Below are 20,691 nucleotides of genomic sequence, written 5' to 3' on the forward strand. Positions count from 1 at the left end.
ATCGTATGACGGTCGGTCTCACGTTCCACTACCCCTTCCCCCTCCCCTAAGCTTTCGTAGCGATCCTTCTGCCACATGTTTAATAAGCGTAAGAGGGTACCCTCCACCTTCTAGTTTCTTTACTTGTATATCAAAGCCGTCCACCATTTTGTGTGAGCACGACTTAGTCAGCGAGGCTCCTAAGCACTTAGTGGCAATACCTCTCTTAGTAATATTAGAGTGGTTTGAGTCGTAGGGTGACACCACTTTCCTTGCTCTGGGGGAGCACATCCAACATACATGGGAGGGCATGAATATCAGTTTCAGGTCCAAAAATTGTAAAATGCGCTGTACAGGATCTTCTGTAGTGAAACTCAGACTGGCGGCGCAGTTCTTAAAAACATCCAACGTTTTTAAAATAAACTCTGCTCTTTTACTTTCATCCCCCGAGTGGAACAGTACCAGGTAGTCGTCTCCATGCCTAAATATGCGGATGTTATTACTACCTAGTTTAGCTTCAATATCTGTGACGCATTTTGCCAAAAATAAATCACTCGGCATCGAGGCCACGTTCGTCCCAATACATATACCTTTCTTCTGTATGAATTTCGAACCTTCAAACGCAACATAGGTGGACTCCAGGTAAAAGCTCAAGATCTCTAAGAAACTTCCTCCATGGATACCACATCCCCCCCCCCCCCCCCCCCCCCCCCCCCCATTTTAGAACTTAACATTCCCATACGTCTCGACTGCATCTCGTACACTTTCGAAGACCTCCTTATGAGGTATAGCGTAAAACAGGTTTTCCACATCAAACGAAACCGCGTGACAGGATCTGGGTTAGAGTCTCTCAGAAATTCAACGACGCCCTCTGAGTTACACACCTTGAAAAGGTCTTTTTTGAGATGCGAGTGGCCGAAATTATAAAAAAATATTACGCTCAATTTGTTGAAAAAATAATTAAGCAATTAATTGTTGAAGGTTTTCTTTTTTCCTGTTTCAGAAATGAATATAGCTGTCCATCCGTTTTTGCCACTACTTCCGGCCGACTCAAGCGCAAGATACAAATGTGATGTGGAGAATGTCATTCGCTCACACTGGAAAAAAAGCAACGACAGAGATCCACATTATTACGCCGATATGTTTGTTGTCCACGCTGAAAAATTGTGATTGAAAAAAAAAAAAATGGATTTCGCTACCTGTATAAGCATAACAGCAATAGCGGCGAACTTATAACCATCGCATTTATTGTTCTTCATTATACAGCTGTAGGCAAGAGAGTAATTTTTTTTTCGACAATTGTAATTATTTAACTGAACACAACTTTTTTTCAGATAAAACTTGTATTTCGGTGTCGCATGTAGCTAATGGCACCAACAAACGCCTCGAATCGTAGGCTAGTGCATATAATCTTCTAAAAAATAAAAATAAAAACAAAGCCATCCTTTTTACCTTTTAAAATAGGAATCCTCACCTTCCCAGTGATATTTTGTTGACTCCTCGCCTGCTGAAAGGCTTAGAATGTTTAAAACTTTCGAGGTGATTTTCACGATGCACATGACTTGGACTGAACATGTGGATTATATAATTTCTATACTCCCCGGTGTCAGTGATATATCAGTGGCATATCACTCAGATTCCTGGGTGGTGGAGACATCAAGCACAGATAATGGCCTTCAGATGATTAAAAGAGCTTGCCGACATTACTAAACGGGATTGTGAGCTAAAACATTGATACAAAAGCATGTAGCACACGTATAATCAAAGAATATTTTTTAATTGAAAATAAAATTTCGTACTGTTCATTATTCAGTAAAATGTTTTGTCTTTGAGTGCTTTACGTTACTTTTTGCTACGTATTTGCATTATATAATGTCCTGCGCATGTTTTTTTGCAAGAACTGGACCTGGGTTGGGGCCGGGAAGGGGGGGGGGGGGGGTTGAAAAACCAGTTAAAACTGCTTGTCCAAATTTTTTTATAATAAAATAATTTTTTATTATTTTCTTTTTTCTAATTACTTGTAAATAATGTAGCTGTTTCGACTGACGATCTGGCTATCGATTCCATTTCAAGAGGCGGTTGTGAAAGTTTTGATTGTCGTTTTAGAAAGTACATTTAGAATAAAGGGTGGTTCAAACTAGCGTGCAAAGCGCCGCCCGGCACAATCTGGGAGAGTGTAGTAATGTTGCCTGTGACATCAACGATAAAGTTTTCCTGCTACCCGTCAGCCGTGCCGAAACATTAAAGTAATGATCCCTGCAGGTGCCCGAGAAGCAGGAGGAGCTGGAGAAGGTGGCCCACCCTTTTCGCTCACAAACCTTGAGCGGGGCCGGGGAAGGGGGGAGGGGGTGAGCTTATTGGTTTTTGGGAACCCTACAAAGAAACAAAGAGCTTAAGAAGCATTTGCTTTAGTGTTTTCCAACTGGAAGTCACTGAAAAATACCACGAAGGGGCCTTTTCTCTCTCTCCCGCCCGTGGACACTAATGTACTAAACCTATTAAAATCGTAATCCTCTTGAAAAATTACAAGAATACAAGATTTAAAGTAATTGACAGGAAGTAAATTTGGAGTTCATCTAACACCATCATAAACACTTCTTGGGGGAGGGGGGGGGGGGGGGGCAATTTTGCTTGATCTAAAATGGACAGTAAAAATCGGCTCCTGCACGGAGCAATCAAAAATATTCGTCAAACATGTACTTCACAGGTCGGTTTTATCTTGTAAAATTGCAAAGCGTAGCTCTTATTCTGTACCAAAATGGGGCCAAAAGACTAGCCAGAATCAACGGCGGATGGTGACGCAGACGACCAAGTCGATTGCCGATGCGCGTTTGGCGCACATATTGATACACTCCGTTTCACGATAACTTGGCGAACTGTTGAGGCTACGGCCCTTGCGTCCCAACAAGAGCGTCGGGGCGAGGCGGGTGACATCACGTCACGGGAGCGTGTTTGTCACTTTCACCAAGGAACCGGCTGTCGTCTGCTGGCCAAGAGTCGTCTGCAGAAACCAACCAACTTCGGATGAACGTCCACCGCCGCAACACTGCCCGCGGCTAGAGTAGCGAGCTCTTCGGGGACTGTTCATGAAGCGACCATACCTCCAATTTACCCGCGAATCTGTGGCGGGTGCTAATGCCAGGGCGATATTTAGAGCGGCGGTCGATTACACGGTTGTGATCGCCGACGGCCATGGCGCTACAAAAAGGAAAATATCGGGAGCGGATAGGCACGTGGAGCAACTTTTATGGGTTATACCGTCAATATTTATTCCTCGTGCTTATATATTCTCGCTAGAGATGGAATTGCGCGAGTTCAATTGCCTTTAAAAGAAAAAAAAAATAATCGTAACTACCTTTTGTCGCGGACGGCGCTGTTGCTGTGACTGCAACGAGGCATCGGTGCCTTGACAGTTGAGTATTATCACGTGACTTCTTCCGAAGCACTTATTGGGTCGCAGAGGCTGCGGGCTCTACTGTTCCCCATGGTATCGCAAAACGTAGTATAGATGGCGTCGGGAGCAGCGCACAGGGTGTAGCCAACCAGCGAAAGAAAGCATCGACACGCAGACAAAAAAATCACGAAATATCTTTGGACCAATGCCCGTTTCCTACTGACTTACTGACGAAATCCGTCGGCAGCAAGAGCGCCGTCGTTATTCAACCACGTTTTTGTTTTCAACTTCAAGTTTTGCTGTTAATCTCGTATTTATTTTTTAGCAAAAATCCGCTGCAAAAAGATTATATTCATTTTAATAGATCACGGTCGTCGCGAGCAGTCTCGGTTAAAGCCCCTTGATAAAGGTGTTTTGGAGAAGTGCAGCCAACTATTGCTGTGGAAACGCGCAAGACACGAACCGCGAGCGGGTGTCCCACTGCCATTCGCTTAGGGTATTCACACGAGGGAGAAATCCCGGGGGTTTCTCCCCGGCACGCGCACCCAACGACGAAAACGTCAGGCTTTGCGATGTGCAAAAGCCTCGCGTTTTCATCTCGTTATGCGCGCGTGCCGGGAAGAAATCCCCGGGATTTCTCCCTCGTGTGAATACCCCTGAAAAAAGAGCCGCTCATCTCAGTGCCGCGCAGCCATTTGCTTCCAAGGGCAGCTCAAGACACGGGCCTCATTTACGGGCACATTTGTCGCTGCTTGCAAGACAAACGCAAAGATATCAAGGGGCTTCAGTCAGTCAATCAGTTTTCCTTTGCGTTGAAACGTATTTATTCAACGACCAAGAAGCGGGCCCTATATTCACCCTGCTGTTTTGCCATAAAAATATTTTAGCCGTCTCGGGAGCATCCAGGAAGAACGAGACGACGAGTGGCATCGATCAGGGACTCCTGGGGCTTAGTAGTCTGGAGACAGGTGGAGGTGCCTCGGGGTCTTCTAGGTACCTAAGCAGAGCCCCTGAAGCTGCGATGACGCGGTCAGGGTCGGGAGAGGATGGAGGGTTGAGCAACTTAGTGAGAGTCGAGGGGGAGGAGAGAGGGTCGAGAGACGGCGAGAGTGGGCTGTGCAGTGAAAAGGGCAGTCCCACAAAAGATACGACAACGCAGCGGGTGTGTGGCAAAAAGTGAACTCTGGGCCTAGAGAATTTTTGGTTACATCTTCTTGAGAGGGTGGAGGCGAGGACCGCTCATGATCTGGCTTGGTGCTGGAGGGAGGTCTGTTGACGAGTCAGGGAAGACGAGAGAAGGTTGGAAATTCGAGAGATTCGGAGAGGTAATGGCGAAAGTCAAATTCGGGGGTTTTACGTGCCAAACCAACGGCGGGCATCTGGCACGCCCCTGACTGAGGATTAATTTCGACCACCTGGGGATCTTTTGACGTGCAACCGAAAGCTCGGTTACACGGCGTCTTCTCCGCAATAAGCCTCCGTCAGATTGCGGGCATCTCGGCCGGGATTCGAACCCGCCACATGGGGATCCGTAGGCCGACGCTCTCGCCTCGGAGCCACCGAGGTGGCTAGGTATTGGCGTCATTGACCGGTGTGCACCTGCCGGGCTTCGTGAGCGACGTGAAATGCGTAAGGTGCGAGATCCGGTGGTAGTCAGTTAGTAAAACATTTATTATTTGGCCAAAAAGAAAAACGGAAGTAAAGAGTGCAGCGCTGGCCGAACACCTGGCTGCGAGGCCATGAGCGGAGTCAGATGTGCGCTTGCTGTCCCGCGTCGAGTACGAAATCGAGGAGGGTCCGCAGCACACGCTTGCCTGCATCCTCTGTTCCTCGAGGGTGCATCCAGCCTTCGAGCTAGATGATATCAAGTGACCGGTGGCGGAATCGTATTGCTGCCAGGTCACGACAGGACCAGGGAAGGTGGGCGAAGGTGGCCCGGGCTCTGAGTACGCAGCGCTGGCACGGGCCCGAGAACTTGTTTTGACTCCACGTTGCAATTCGTGCTGGATCGACCATTGTATCCGTTCTGATGCGCAGGAGGAGGACTCACACTCGACGACCCAACCCCGAAGGAAGAGGGTCCGGGTCTTCGGGCAGAAGTTCCTTAAGCCGATTGTGACATTCGTGTCTGATGAAAGCACGGCACTCGTCCGGGTCAAGTTGCGCGCGATCGTTGAGGGCGGTGGACTGGCGATTCCAGTTCGGAGGCAATGCGCGCAATCACGCCGCTTCGCGTATTCGTGTTCTGATTGAAGTGAAGGACTAGTCTTCTTGCCCGAGAGGAAGAGTGCGGCACGAGCCATTGAATGAGCCTCTTTACTTCCAGGAATTCCAGCGTAGCCAGGAACCCATTCGATATTGATGTGAACTCCCTGTCGACAAAGTGACAACGCGAGGGTCTTATTTTTTTCGCACAAGCTTGAAAGGGCTGGCTCTGGACACGCATTTTTTGTCTACTTCCTGTGAACCTAAAAAGATGCGGAGGTTCGCAGGAAGGGCAGAGGAGGAGGAGGACAGAGCTCGCTGGGCTGATGCAAAAGCCAGGCGAACGGGGTGGAGTTCTTGTTTGGTCGAGAAGGAAGTGGGGATTGTTGCGGATAGAGTTCCACGGGCCACATCGGTCTACTGGCACGAATACCACTAGTCACCAAGCCGTGGCGAGGGGGCACGGAGTTCGGAAACCCAGACCAGGGACTGGCCCTTCTGAAAAATCATACGAGATTTTCATACAAGAAATCATATGAGGAATACAAGAACATACGTGATTTATACAAGAAATGTCAAAACGATACAAGGAGCAGATACGAGGAATACAAGAACTTGTAAGAACATACGTGATTTATACAAGAAATGTCAAAGCGATACAAGAAGCATACGAGGAGCACGTACGAGGAATACAAGAACTTGTAAGAACATACGTGATTTATACAAGAAAAGTCAAAGCGATACAAGGAGCACGTACGAGAAATTCAAGAACTTGTAAGAACATATGTGATTTATACAAGAAATGTCAAAGCGATACAAGAAGCATACGAGGAGCACGTACGAGGAATACAAGAACTTGTAAGACATATGTGATTTATATAAGGAATGCCAAAGTAATATAAGGAGCACATATGAGGAATACAAGAACTTGTAAGACATATGTGATTTATACAATGAATGTCAAAGTGATACAAGAAGCATACAATGAGCACATACGAGGAATACAAGGACTTACAAGAACATATGATTTATATAAGGAATGCCAAAGTGACACAAGAAGCACACAAGGAGCACGATTATCTTGCAAGAGGCCGATAGGTCATAAAAGAATGTAAGTATAACTCTTATAACACATGTGAAGCGAGACTCTCTTGTAAGATGCATATGTGAAATAAGAAATAGCTCCATATGTAAAACAAAAAAAGTTATTGTGAGGCATATGTGAACTTGTTTCTTGCATGAAGCAAAGCTACAATGAGTTTTCAATAAATTATGTTCACACTTATATGCCTCATACACAATGGAGCTAGTGCTTTCGTTTAAAGTTCCCGAGCACAAATTTCTTTATATTTTTTTAGTTAAACAAATACACTATTTAAAAACACCTTTGTAACTAGCCTGCTTGAACTGGCAATGTTTGAAGTGGTCAAACCCGGGATTTTTTTACATTTCTGTCGTAGTGAGAAAGTTGTCACCGATGAAATCATGACTTGAATTGGACAAGTGGAACCATTTGACGAGTCCGTGAGTGATTAGCCATCCCTCGAAGAACAATTTCTTTCTTTGTAGCGAACAAAATCCCGGATGCTGATTAAGTGCATACATCTGTCAGTGACATTGGCCAAAAAAATTCTGGGTGGCTCAAATTAACGGCTCCGCATGCTGTCGACGAAAACTTTTGCAGACCTAACACAATCTTTGAAAACGCAAATTCCATCGCCATTCACATCTGAAAAATGAATTCATTTAGGAGTTTGCGGCAGAACTTCGAAGACTGTCTCGGTCCTGCAACTCCAGGAGTTTCTTGGACGAATCGCTGCACGACTGTGTTGTTTTTCTCGTGTCGACCTTCAACATTACTTCATTTACAGAAGACGCCCACCTCGCAAAAAGCTATAGAATGGCCGGGCACTATCCCTAGAAACACACACAAGCACCGAATATGAGCCGGGTGAGTGACGACAATCACAAGGTGTGAACAAACTCTTCGCCAAAAGCTAAGCGGCTAATATAATGCAGCAGTGTTATTGCTGCAGTTCATCGAAACACCTTGCTAATGCATGCCCACACACCATGGCCATGTCCACTAGCTGTTGCAGCAAACAGCAGAAAAAGCAGTGTCGTACAGAAAACGCACAAGCTCACAGCAGCACAACAAACTGGCGGAGGTTTACAGAGTGTGGGTCCGACGATGCGACCACCTATTATAATCAACATTGTTGTGGACAGTTTGCCTCTAGAGCACTATATAACTCCTTCAAAGCAGAGTAGCGCAATCTAGAACGCCATCTCTCGGCGACTAGCGGCGAATGCCCGGAGGTTCCAACTCCGGTCAGAAATGCATGGAGAACGTGAGAAAATTGTTTAATAATTTGCGCTATGTCGTGTGCCACGTAAGGACGTCATAGTTTTTAAAAAATTGCCTGAGCGGCATCATGCAGCAGACGACGCGGCGACATCACGGCGTTCACGCGACCCGCTCCGGCCAACCCAAAAGTCCATCTCCACTGCGTACAAAAATCGTCTGCTTCAAACGCTGTTGCCTTGGAAATTGCCTTCTCAAAATTTTCACACGCATTCAATCTTATGAAAACTTTGATAAAGTGTTTGGTGCTTTACCAACTTCACGACAGACTAGTTTCGAAAAGTGTTAACTCGGCGTTTATTTTTTAATCAGCCGTGTTGCGTCGATCTCCATGTATTCTCCCATAGGGCACAAGCCGCCTCCTGGAACCCTGAGTACCACGTGACTCGCGCCGCCGAGCTGCTATTTCGGCCATGTTGTCGGCAGAACACGTTGATCAAATGATTGTGCTACTCTGCTCCGTAGGAGCTATATAGTTCTCTATTTGCCTCTATGCATAAAACTTGACATAGGTGTGTTGTGCAATCTCAGTGATTGCACAACAAAAAAAAAGCGCCTGTTGTTTGCATGGTCTTCAATGCAGCCAACAGAGCTTTGCCTGCGGACTTATCCTAGCAAGGTTGTCACATCGTATGGCGTCCATGAAACACAAAATACAGCGGGAACAGACGAGACTATAGCTGCCAGCAGTGCTTGAAACTGGGCTGCGCCTATCGAAATCAGTCTACTCGGTTAGGGTTAGCAGGGATGCCGGTGAGTCTAGCCTCAAACCCAAAGACTGGGATCGAAAATGGTTTGTTGCCCCTGGGGTCGAGTGTTTCTTGGAAAGGTGTACACCTGCGATGGTCCACAATATCGCAAGACACACAGGCCGTGTCCTACTTTGAGCGTGGTGCTCGATTTTACAAGAAAGGGCTGGCCGTCCTACATTATTGGGGGGCAACCTCAATCCATTCTTCCACAGACGAACTGACAGTGCATCAAGGATGCCTGATATATGGCATGCATGTGGGGGTGCCACCAAAACTGCATCCACTGGTCAACCAGAGCTACATGACGGGCACCCAGGCATTGTTCAAAAGAAAAGCAAGCTTGAGTTACACCTGCTGGCCATCAGTTGACAAAGACCTTGAAAGCCAGGTGAAGATATGTCATGCATGTCAGCAAAAACCTGCTTTACCTTCACAAGCCCCCTTGCACATGGAAATCTGAACCATGGCATAGTCGACCTGTACATTAAGGGCTCTTTCAGTCACCTTTATTTCCGGTCGCAGTCGATGCACACTTTAAGTAGTGGGAAGTCTGCGCTATGAAGCCAGCAGCAGCTGCAAATATGATCGCTCGGCTACATGAGATCCTCAGCAGAGATGGACCTCAAACCATCTTTAGCAGCAATGGCTACCAATTTACATTAGAAAAGTTCTATTTCCAAGGCACATTTGTCAAGTTCAGACTTTGTCCCATTCCTCTAGCAGCCATGGCCTTGCAGAATGCTTCGTGCAGCCTCTGCTTCTACCTTCTTGCTGATGGTGAGATCCCTCAGAATGCACATGAATACCATAAAGGCGTTGCTGGAAACAAGTTCGGGACACACCAGCTTCAACAAGCCTCTTGTCAAGTAGAAAAGTCGACATCCCATTCTTTGATAATGACAACTTCAGACAAGGATCCAAGTAGTTGCGGTCAGCTGTTTTGAAAAGAAACAAACCAGTGTCCTACTCTGTGCAGGTCATCTAATACCACATCTGGTGTGCACCATGACTAGCCGGCAGCCACCGCCGCGAGAGGAGCTACACCAGACAGAAAGGATAACGTGTCACCTGTTCTTCTACCAGCTTTTGGAGGCAAGCCGGTTCCAGTAGCAGCCACATTGCCTAACGTGACAATACCTACTGAAGTGAAGAAAATGCCCAACATGGCGACAGTGCTGACAAGGGCACACACTCGGAATGGCTCCGACCACTCCGAGACATGCAAAGATGAAGAATTCGCATGCCTGGTACACAACCTATACTCGATAGACATACAAGAGGTCAGAAATGAAACGAAACAAGACCCTGATTTGCCTCGAGTGATACAATGTATCGGAACGGGATGGTCTCGAACAGCAATGAGACACAGCACTGTCCCTGCACTACAAACTACGAGAAGAGCTCTCCTGGGTGGACGGCATGCTACTACAGAGAGAAATGCTGGTACCACCTACTTCAATCCGATGGAGACTCATTAACTTAGCCCACGAGTCACATCCGGGTAGTGTGAGAACGAAGCAGCGTCTACGTCAGCGCTTCTGGTGGCCCAGGATGGAGATTGAAGTAGAATCTTGCATCAAAGACTGTAACACATGTCAGGCAAACGACAAGACAGCAGTTACAACAGTATCACCTCTTCAACCAGTGGCGCTTCCATCAGGCGCATGGAAACAGCTAGGAATTGACACAGCTGGACTGTTTGACCGACTTCCTCTAGAATTTGGATTTGCGGTTACTTTGGCAGACTACTTAAGCAAGTGGCCAGAGGTCGCTTTTTGTACACAAGTAACGGCTGAAGTTGTTTGCAACTTTCTAACTACGATTTTTAGCCGAAAAGGATACCCGGACGTGAATGTTTCGGATCATGGTCCGCAGTTTCTGTCTAGCACATTCCGAGAGTTCCTGGACACAAGAGGAATTTCTCACCGTCGGTCTGCCATCTACCACCCACAGGCAAACGGGCAGATGGAGAGATTCAATAGAGTTCTAAAAGGGTACGTCCAGCTATAGACTACCATACAAAAACAAAATAACATTCATACTAGCCTGACTGAGTTCTTGGGCATCTACCGTAGTACACCACATGCGGCGACGAAACTCTCCCCGGCCGAACTACTTCATGGACGTAGAATGCGGAAGAAAATGGACATCGTCGGATTTCCAAATTTCGAGAAACCAGTTCATATCGAGGTGCAGCAGCTCCGTCAAAACATCGTCGATTACCAGCGACGAAGCAAGCAGTACACAGACGAGAGATGCAGAGCAAGACCATTTAAAGCGTGGGAGATTATGTGCATGTGAAACTTCCCAAACACCAAGCGAAGGGAACACCAGCGTTCGGACAACCTGAACGAATTCAGAAAGCGGTCGGCCAAAAGACGCTTGTTACATCAGGAGGAGGATGCTGGAATTCGTCGCGGTTATCGCGAGCATATATGTTCCAGTCGGATCACAGTCACACGAGGACAACAGAGGGCTCGGGGAAGATGGTGCAGACGCACAACTAGTTCCCCTAATTCTACAAAGGGCCAAGAGGAGCAGGAATCCACCGGACAGACAGTCCCCTAAAGGAACTTTTCTTAAAGGGGGGATTATGTTGTGTCTGGTATCTGGCGGAAAGAAGTACTCGCAGGGGGTGGAAAAGGAAGACGAGGAGTGAATGGAAGACGAAGATGAAACAGCTGGTCCTTCGTCCAGCTGTCTTTAAGTTCCGGTATTAAAATACAACAGGCTGTATATTAAAATACAAAAGACCATATATTTAATAAAAAAAACCTTAGGTATGAAGATCTCGCGGCAGCTTTGCCGAGTAAAAAAAAAATTAAGTGGAGTGTGCAGATAATTTCGTCTAGGCATCAGTTCTCCTTGAACTGCTCTAGGCATTGCACAAACACAGTCACCGCTGCTGCGCTCCACTTTGTTTCGAAGCAGCAACAGGATGTTTCGCGCCTCCGCAGTCATCAGCATCTCCCGAGGTGCCCCTCGGACATCGCTTCGTGTTTACCCTAGCCGCACGCAAGGTCTACGATTGCGGCATCCGTGGCAGGACCAACAACGGGATGTTCGCATTGACAAACGCAAACGAATCTAAGTTATCCTCGGTGGCTTTGCCAACATGTTCTTACACACTCCTGTAGAGATCATTGCAGCTGTGGCAATCGTGCGCCGGCTTGGCAAGCATGCTCATGAGAGAAAATCCATTATGCGCAAGGCAGTTGGCAATGTTTCATCTTTGGGTAGTGGGCGCGCGCTTTCTCTTGCATAAGGAACGACTCGAATCCGTCCAATACCTTGTTCGTTCTGCAAAATGGTGGACAGTGTCGAACAGCCGATGCCGGAATGTAGAATTTTTTGGCGATTTCGGACTTGAATTGGCCACTTTTCTCAACCTCGCAGATCTAAGTGACTTTTGGTAAACACTCCAAATCTCCCATACGACGCATGTGTGCATGTAGTATGTTGCAGGTGCGCGCGCATCAAGGCTCCCGAAGGGATTATCTTTTCCGAGTTCATCGATCCCTTGACCCAATTCCGAGAGGAGTCTGGCAGCGTCCCCGCATCGACATCGGAAGTGGCGCTCTACACAGTCTGCCCTCCATCACCCGCTTACTTTGTTTTCTTGTTTGCCATTTTCCCAGTCTCTTCTTTGCCTCGGTGGAGAGCGAGGGAACGCAAGGGTTTCCATGTGCCCCCGTGTAGGTTTGCATGCTTTTGGCACCGCGGCCTTCGTAACAAGCATGGTCGGCCGCCGATACGCTTCAAATAATCTGGTAAAAAATGTGTGCATCTTGGTCGGGACCATGTTGAACTTTGATAAAAGCGATCTCCATAACGAGGGATTACTTTACTTGTTTTCAGACACTTGCATGCACCTGATGTGCTCTCCCTTTTGTTGTAAATCGCTCTTCACCAAAAATCGGGAACCCGTAAAAATAAAAGAAGAGCAGAGCCCACGCGGGCCTGCGGAACTAAAGAGCGTCTCACATGCCGATGAGAGGTGGTGGCGCCACGGGGCACAAGCCTGAACAGACGGGCGCCAATGGTGGTTGGTGGCAGACTTCATTTAGTCACGCTCAATGCTGTTGGGAAGCAAGCAGACATATAGAGCTCCATCCTGCACAAAGTTAAGTTCAAGGCACACCTGGGCCACGTCGTCTGGCTTCACAGCCATAAATATGTCTTCTGGCATCATCACCATCTCAACAATGTGTCCTGGAAAATGCAAGCTGGATTCCTTGCGCACAAGCTCCTTGCACAGGATCACACACTCATCCTCATCTCGTAGATAAAGTACCCGCCAAATTCCACCAAACCGACCATCCTTGCATTGGATGATAGAGGAATTCCTCCTCTTTGCTCGCGTGTACTTCATGCTGTGGCACAGCTGCCCTGCCAGGATCAGGCGTTCATGCTCCATCACTGGTGATGGGCAGAAACTGAGAGTTTCCTGCAGGGCAGTGACTTCATCCTGTGAGAAGTCAAGTCCCGGCTTGGCACTGCCCAAAAGGCAGGCCCCAGGCGTGTAAGACGCCTCCTTGATGTGGGCATAGCCCAACATCTTTTTACAGAAGACCTTAGTGTCTTGGGGCAGAAGCTGATGGCTCAGGACAAGGTCCAACTCTTGGGCCATCATCGCACGCTCAATCACTTGCCCAGGGACGCCCTTGGCTGCCGTCACATGCCGCAAAAGCTGGCCGTTGCCAGACTCGAACGTAAAGGCCGAGTTGGCCCAGAGCGGCCCCATGCGTCGGACCGTGTTCGCCAGGTGCAGCAGCTGATGGACGTTGAAGGTCATGGCTGCCTGACCGTAGAGGACGGGAACCTGCGCCACGAACTTCTTGAGCAGTGTTTCTGCAAAGAACATAGAAAAAGGTGGTGTACGATGTAGTAACAATTTATATGTATGCCATTATTACATGATTATTGGTGGAACCATTTTTAGTTTCTTCGAAATCTGAATTGCGAGGGGTCAAGTTATATTCAGAACTAATAAGCATCTTACCGCTGACAAAGACAAAACAGTCGCAATTTCGGAATACCTAGCTTTGCTACAGGTTCTGTCGGCTGTACCAGTAGGTTTGCGGCATTTGCCTGTTTGTTTTACAAGCTCTTTCATTTTTGAACTGCACATGCAGGTATACCGAAACAACACATTGGCATGGAATGCACGGAATGAACATATGGCAGTGAAGGGCGCGCGGTACAGCAGTACACTGCAGCCAAGCAGCCGCGTGACAGCGTACCGAGTCACGGGAGTGGCAGCAGTTGATGTCAAGGGCACACCAAACCACCTACTGGAAGTTGGAATGCCCTCTGTTCGCACGGTCACACTACTATGTAGTTACACAACCAGGCATGTGGCCAGAATTCTGATTCAAGGGGCCCGCCCATGACGAAATGCTGCATAACGGGGAGGGGAGAGAGGAGGCCCCAGCAAAATGGAAGATTTCGGGGGGGGGGGGGGGGGGGGGGGGGGGCCGGGCTCTATGGTTCCACCCCCCTGGCTACCTGCCTGCACACAACCCATGTTAGAGTTTGAGCGTCTGGAGTGTCTGCAGTGCCTCGTTGGGACCACACGACCGTGTTAAAGGTGCCAGCCACACCTCTCTGTATTGACACGTGGTCTGAGCAGTTTAAGTTTTCAGCGCTTCTTTAAGACTATGAGGGCTGTCATTCTTCATGCGGAAAAAGCCAACTACGCTGCTGGAGGCAAGCTTGACGTGTTGCAGCAGGTGCTGCACCAGTGGCATCTGCAATCGCACAGGATCTTTGACTGGTTTAACTTTGATGGTTAAACGAAGAGGCACAAAGTCTGAATGCTTTTCTAAGCAAGATGAAAAGCTATGCCACAAATATGTGCTATCAGACCCAGTCTGTGATGCACAAAATGCTGCACATGTAGGAAACAAACAATTCGTAAGCCTGTGTATATTCAAATTAACCTGGAAAGGATGATTTAATTTTCCAAAGTTTACTATAACTTGAGGCAAATTACAGAAATAATTAAGCTAAAAAAGAGAAAGCTAATGGTTAGGTCTAACATAATACTCAAAAGAAAAATATGTACTATCGGGGAAAAATGAAATGTGAACAGAGGAGCGCGTGGCTCGCGGTACAGGCTGCGCCACCTGGAAGTGAGCCTAGGGACGAAGGTGGGTGGCCTACTCCGATGTGTTCACGCCCCTCCCTCTGCGCTCTCCAAGCTTCAGCAGTGCGCCTCTTAGTGCGCTGAAAGCTATCACCGCTATCTTTGCTGGCTCAGCGCGTGCGGTGCGAAGAAGCTCGCTGCACGCGCCGAGCGAGCAAAGATAGCAGTGATAGCTTTCAGCGCACTGAGAAGCGTGCTGCCGAAGCTTGGGGAGCGCAGTGCGAAGGGCGTGAACACATCAGAGCAGGCCACGCACCCTCGCCCCTAGGCTCACTTCCAAGTGGCGCAGCCTGTACCGCGAGCCACGCGCTCCTCTGTTTGCATTTCATTTTTCCCCGATAGCACAATATGTAAAAAATACCCCGAACTGCCCGACCAAACCGAGGCTTAAATTACCAGCCCTGAATTACCAGCACCAAGATAAGAGAAGGCCTAGTCACTGCTCCTCACCTAGAGCAAAACATCACCTCTTGAACAATGTTAGCAGAATGATTGGTTGCAGTAATTCATACTGCACAAGGTAGTGTGACAGACAAACTCTTTGCTTACCAGCACGATTAATCTGAGACGGGCTGATCTCCATGCGCAGCAGGAGGTGAACAGCCTCCGCAAGCCGAGCCAGGTGCCTCCAGAAGCGGGGGTGCAGCACACCAAGAGTGCAGGGAAGGCAGTAGAAAAGGAGCCAGAGCCTCCACTCACTAGCTTTCCAGAAAGCCCTCTCGAGGATGGATCTCGGGAGCCGGGTGATGCAGTGAGGAGGCTTGATCTTGAGTAGCCGCTGGTTCACCACACCGAGCACTGCTGGTTTCCCTGGATGTGCAAAATATAATATAGCAACTTCACAAACTTTCTATCAGTGGCATGGTTAGGTCAAACACTAACGATGTCAGAATTTTTAGGCTTCGAAAAAAATTCTGCCCTATATTAACGTTATAATCATTCAGGCTCCCCTTTTTACCATTCTTGCTTGTCCAATAAATATTAATAACAGTTCCTGTCTAACTCGTCTTGAAGCATCCAAACCGAATTTTACTTATTGTGTACTGTCTGCCAGCCACTAGAACAAGTCACAAAAATTGATAATTTCTCATGAGTAGCATCTCTGGCTGTCAGCTTGCTTGGGCGAGCTATTGGGGCATGGGGAGAGTTTAGACGGTAGGCATGGCAACAGATGTGCTGCCTCAGAGAAGAGTGCTGAAGGAGTGACAGGGCAAGAGAAGGCGAGGAGAATACAACTGCCAGGTTTATGCAGTAGCATAGCCTCCTACATAAACAAAAAAAAAAAAAATGAAGCAGAAAGAGAGACCACACATACACAGTGCAGGAAAAATGCTGTAGCCATTCTGTGAAACAGAACATTCTCTGCAGTAGGGCTTTGTGGGCTGATGTCCCTGTGCCATGCAACCCACACATAGTGCAACCACAGATGGATAGTTAATTCCTACCTCATGCTCCAAGCTGCAACAAGGAAACGTTATTTGTCAAGTATACTTTGTTGAGTTTCTAACACTTCGGCCCCTTCAATTTAAGAAAGCTTAGCATGGATGCAATATTTGGACACCCTGGCCAGCAATACATTTGCAGAAGATCAAGCTAGTAAAAATAACATAATTTACAGTTAATTGTGCAAGACTGGTCATGCAGCAGAGCCAAAGTTAAAAGTGCTCATGCCCATGCATAGATGACTGAGCTGCCCTGTCAGAATAAGAGATAGTATACAGTGTACACACAGCAGTAGAGCCTCAAGCCAAGAACCGTAATTAAGCTGTCAAGCTTACCAATGTAGAACTGGCACTCCGAGTTTGAAGACGCTACAAGCAGCTCCGTTATTTGCCTTGTGACCCCCAGCAAGACACAATGCATATAATCGACTGGGTATCCCCAGACAGGGTCGAAGTTGGGGACTGCGGCAAGAGCAGATACCCCTTTAACGCCTTCCACGGGTTCGCGGAACCTCTCGGCAAGCTTGGCGTCCCTTGCCACTGACTCTGCTGTCCTCCCAGCTGGCTCCGGGTCCTCCTGAATGTAGCGTATGCAGCCTGCAACAAAAAAATTTAATTAGCGATTTTGTTTGTCGGCTAACATCATTTTTCAAGAGAAAAGCCATACCTCATGCTCCAAGTGAAATGCATACTATACTCTGCTTCACCTTATGATGTACCGCAGGAAAGGCTGCAAGCGCGAGCTCCTTGCTCTGGGGCACACCTCAGCGGCACAAGCTCTCGTGAGTTAAGAGCGGCTGCCAACGCTATAAGCTCGCGCTTCTAGCGTTCGCTGCGGTACAACATAACGTGAAACGAAGTATAGTGTACTGCAGAAACACAAGGTTAATGCAAAAATAGCTGCAAAAATGTGCGAAATCTGGATCCTGAACAAGTGTTCTTTGAGCGATGAATGCAGTGGCTTATAAAATAAAATATGTTTAATTCAATGTCAGCATGCTGCATTGAACATATAATGAATAACAAAGGTAGGGACAGCCTTGCTATCAGCTTACCTCCAATGTGTTCTCCTCTGATCAGGCACCAGGGGCATCCGAAATACCCCGAGTACAGTACGTGGTTCTGCACAGCTGCACGTGCAGGGGCATCTGCACAGCAGCAGAGGAGGTGCACTTTTGAAGTGTGGTTGACTGTTCCGCACGTCCACTGAATTGGCTCCACGTCCACCAACACATCGGCAAACTTGCTCATGAACTGCAGCATGTTGGGATGCTTCTTCCCACACCATAATCCAGCGAGCGTTGTGTTGGTGAACCTTTTCTCGGGTGGAAGCTCACTGACTGTAAACTGGATTGGCCAGATTGAGGAGTTGGAGGACTTGAACACCGGGCTCCCATCGGTGTTGACAGTTAACGTCAGGTCACCCGTCTTTAGCACGCCGGTCTCTTTGAGGCTCCGGTACGCAGAACCGCTGGTTATGTCCTTCACGTCTGGACTGTCCGTGAGTGTCTCAAGGAGAGTGAGGTGTTCGCTGAGAGCTTGCTTGGTTTTGGATATGACATGTTTAACCTGCTCCCGCACATTCAGGATCGTGAAGTAGCTCCCAGCCTTGAGAACTGCATCACCATCAGCAGAGGCCTGGCACACGGCACATGTTAACTTCCCCGACTGGTCAGGCTCAAGCAATCCAGTGCAGTTGTTACTCTCGCAGTAGAAAAATTTCTTTGACATACCCGAAGTTTTTCGAGCCCACAACTTTCGGAACAGGTATTTAGTACCTGGAAGAACATCCTCCTCCTGTCCAAACATTTTGTTTACCACTTTAAGGATGTCATCCAACGCAGTCCACGTAAAATTGTGGGCGTGAACAAGAGACATAAGCATTGCGACGGCAGATGCTGTGGTTGTGCTCGAGTGGGGTAGGGTCGAAGTGCCGAAATGGGCAAAACACTGCTCCATCAGCTCATCGTCCGTAGTGACGGACACAAAGTCACGTGGACAGCTGCTTTCCCACGCGAAGGTGTCATCTTCCGACGCGAAGGTGTCATCTTCCGACGTGAAGGGGCCATCCTCCGACGGATTGTTGTCTTCCGACATGCTTCCTTCGAAGTCTGACAGCAAGTGTGCATCTTCACCTCCTCCTCCCCACTGCTGTTCCTCATCGGACGCGGTCAGGTCACCGTCGGACGCTGGCGTGCCCTCTTGGGGTGTGTCGGTGCTCGAGGTCGAACGGCGAGTCAGCTCGGGCGACAAGTTCGGTGAAGTTGCTGGACTTGGAGCAGACGTGGACATCCGCGCTGTCTTCTGGTAGTGCAGCGTAGACTTTGGCACAATGTATTCTGTACCTTTTTCGATATATCTCTTTCTTCGGTTCGGTCGGCCGTCGTCTTCCATCGTGAAAGAACGGAGACGAAGCGACGACGCTGAACGATTCGCGCAAGGAGTTCATACGAAACAAAAACTCATTTCCGCGCGAAGTCAAGAGGGCCAGCCGGGCGAGCCGGGCGCGCGACGAGCCTGTATTGATAAATAGATAATGGGATGCAAAGATGAAAGTTAACAATCCAGAAAATCAACAGCACAAACCGAGGTGGAGCGAGAGTCAACAAAGAACTCGCGAAAACGAAACAAGGTTCCGCGACGAGTCAAAGTAAACCACCGAGAACAAGATGCATAAGACGAGGTTCCCCGACGAGTGCAAATAAACAATCGAGGTCAAATTCACGAGAAAATGAAACGAGGTTCTGTGATGAGTGGAAATCCAACGAACGAGAACACGATCGAAGCACAAGAGCACAAAAAAAGGTGCTCCGACGAGAGAGTCGAGAACGGGAAAACAAAACGAGGTACCGCGATGAGTCAAAATCACCAATCCAGAACAGGAAGCACGATAAAACAAAACGAGGTTCCGCGATGAGTCAGAATCAACTATCAAGAACAGAGGTTCCGCGATGAGTCAAAATCAAGGATCGCAAACAAGCAGCAGGGCGCAAGAAGCGGTTCAGCAACGATCGCGACGGGTGACTCCTCTGGCGGCCTGACTGGCAGGTCCAGAAACCGCGACAACACGAAACCGAAACTAGAAAATGAGTATTAACAGAAGTCAATTTGTTTATAACAAACATCCACGCTGCAAAGATATAACCACGATGGGTTTTTGACTAAAGGAACTTCAGATTCCACAAGAAATCTTACTCTTACTTTAAGAAGGTTGTTATTTTTTAACTGACTACAATCAACATTAGCTACGGCCAAGTTTGGCTACAGCTATGACTATGGCTAACTAAACCCGACGCGTCTTCCCTTAATTGCTTCCCCGTCCCGAAACTTCCCGCGCGTCACGGTCTTTCTTGTTTTTGCTCAGTAAGCATTGTTCTTTTAGTTTTTAGATATAATATTTGGGGATTTCATTTCTTAGTTGTGTTTATTAACGTGTCTTATTTTCTTTTTTTTATATATTTCTTTATATTATATACTTTTTGTTCGCCGACCGTGAGCATGTTTGCGTACGTGCGGTACGAGGACAAGCACAAAGCTATAGTTCCTATTTCGCTAATTAAACGGTTTACGCCGGAACATGTAGAAGACTTTAATCATCAAAAGACGAAGATGGTCTTTTGGATGGCCGAGGACGGCACCCAGCGCGGCTTCTACAAGGGAAAGATCCTCAAACTCGGAGGTAAGTTGCTTCATGTTAAATGCCTGCGGGCAAGGCTTTGAAGTTTCAGCGTTCACCAGAAATTTTGTATGCCTTTTTTTACTTATTTTTGGAGTGGTAATAAAAAGGCTGTGTCCACAGTGCCGTCTCACGGCACTCCAATCGCGCCTACAATTGCCGTCCGAGAGTCGGACGGCGCGTGTCTCACTGAGGAGCTCGTTAACACACCTCACGCCGCTTCGCCTGCGTTCACGCCGCTTCGCGGCGACAGTATGCGGTTGCTAATTACTAAACTATTGACCCATTTGGCCCTGTCATACACGCCGCTTCGCGGCGTCCAGCCGGCAAACCAAGCCCCGCTGTACCCGTTGCACCTCCGGAAACTAAGTCCCATACCATTTCGTTCAGCGAAATTTGGGCGACAACTGTCTAACTAAATGGTATGAGACTATTTCCAGAGGTGCAATGGGAGACGGTGGGCTTGAGTTGTCGGCTGGACGGCGTGTACAGTGGGCCAAATGGGTTAGTAGGTTTGTGACTAGCAGCCCCAGACTGTCAAAGCGGCGTGAACGCAGGCGGGGGGATTGGTTAATGCGCTCCCCAGTGATACACGCGCCGTCCTAAAAGGGCGACCGAAATTGCACGAGCTCTCCGCGTTGTGCGTATATACATTTCCAGTCGAGATGCACGACGTAGTGCGTATAGCTTTACTCTTAGTTAATATTTGGCTCCCTATCGTCCTGCGACG

At 48.0% G+C, this 20,691-nt stretch overlaps 3 protein-coding genes across 3 annotated transcripts in view; 2 read left to right on the forward strand and 1 right to left on the reverse strand.

The window, feature by feature from the left end:
- LOC120845185 (juvenile hormone acid O-methyltransferase-like) overlaps nucleotides 1–1,149 on the forward strand; it is a 41,663-nt gene extending 40,514 nt beyond the window's left edge. Inside the window, exon 3 of the mRNA XM_040216990.3 lies at nucleotides 983–1,149. Coding sequence (XP_040072924.2) covers nucleotides 983–1,149 — 167 coding nt within the window. The remainder of the gene's footprint in view (nucleotides 1–982) is intronic.
- A 15,392-nt stretch (nucleotides 1,150–16,541) lies between these two features.
- On the reverse strand, nucleotides 16,542–18,721 carry LOC115310935. The gene is made up of 2 exons (XM_040216992.1): nucleotides 17,341–18,721; nucleotides 16,542–16,882 (listed from the first exon to the last, which is right to left on the reverse strand). The coding sequence occupies exons 1-2, from the start codon at nucleotides 18,677–18,679 to the stop codon at nucleotides 16,542–16,544; spliced, it is 1,680 nt and encodes a 559-aa protein (XP_040072926.1). The 5' UTR covers nucleotides 18,680–18,721.
- Nucleotides 18,722–19,613: 892 nt separating this feature from the next.
- The window catches only part of LOC115324380, a 14,800-nt gene continuing 13,722 nt past the window's right edge, over nucleotides 19,614–20,691 (forward strand). The window contains exon 1 of the mRNA XM_040216996.3: nucleotides 19,614–19,964. Coding sequence (XP_040072930.1) covers nucleotides 19,784–19,964 — 181 coding nt within the window. The 5' untranslated portion in view covers nucleotides 19,614–19,783. The remainder of the gene's footprint in view (nucleotides 19,965–20,691) is intronic.

Source organism: Ixodes scapularis, unplaced genomic scaffold, assembly GCF_016920785.2.
Source record: "Ixodes scapularis isolate PalLabHiFi unplaced genomic scaffold, ASM1692078v2 PGA_scaffold1__304_contigs__length_218370807, whole genome shotgun sequence".
Taxonomy (NCBI): Eukaryota; Metazoa; Arthropoda; class Arachnida; order Ixodida; family Ixodidae; genus Ixodes; species Ixodes scapularis.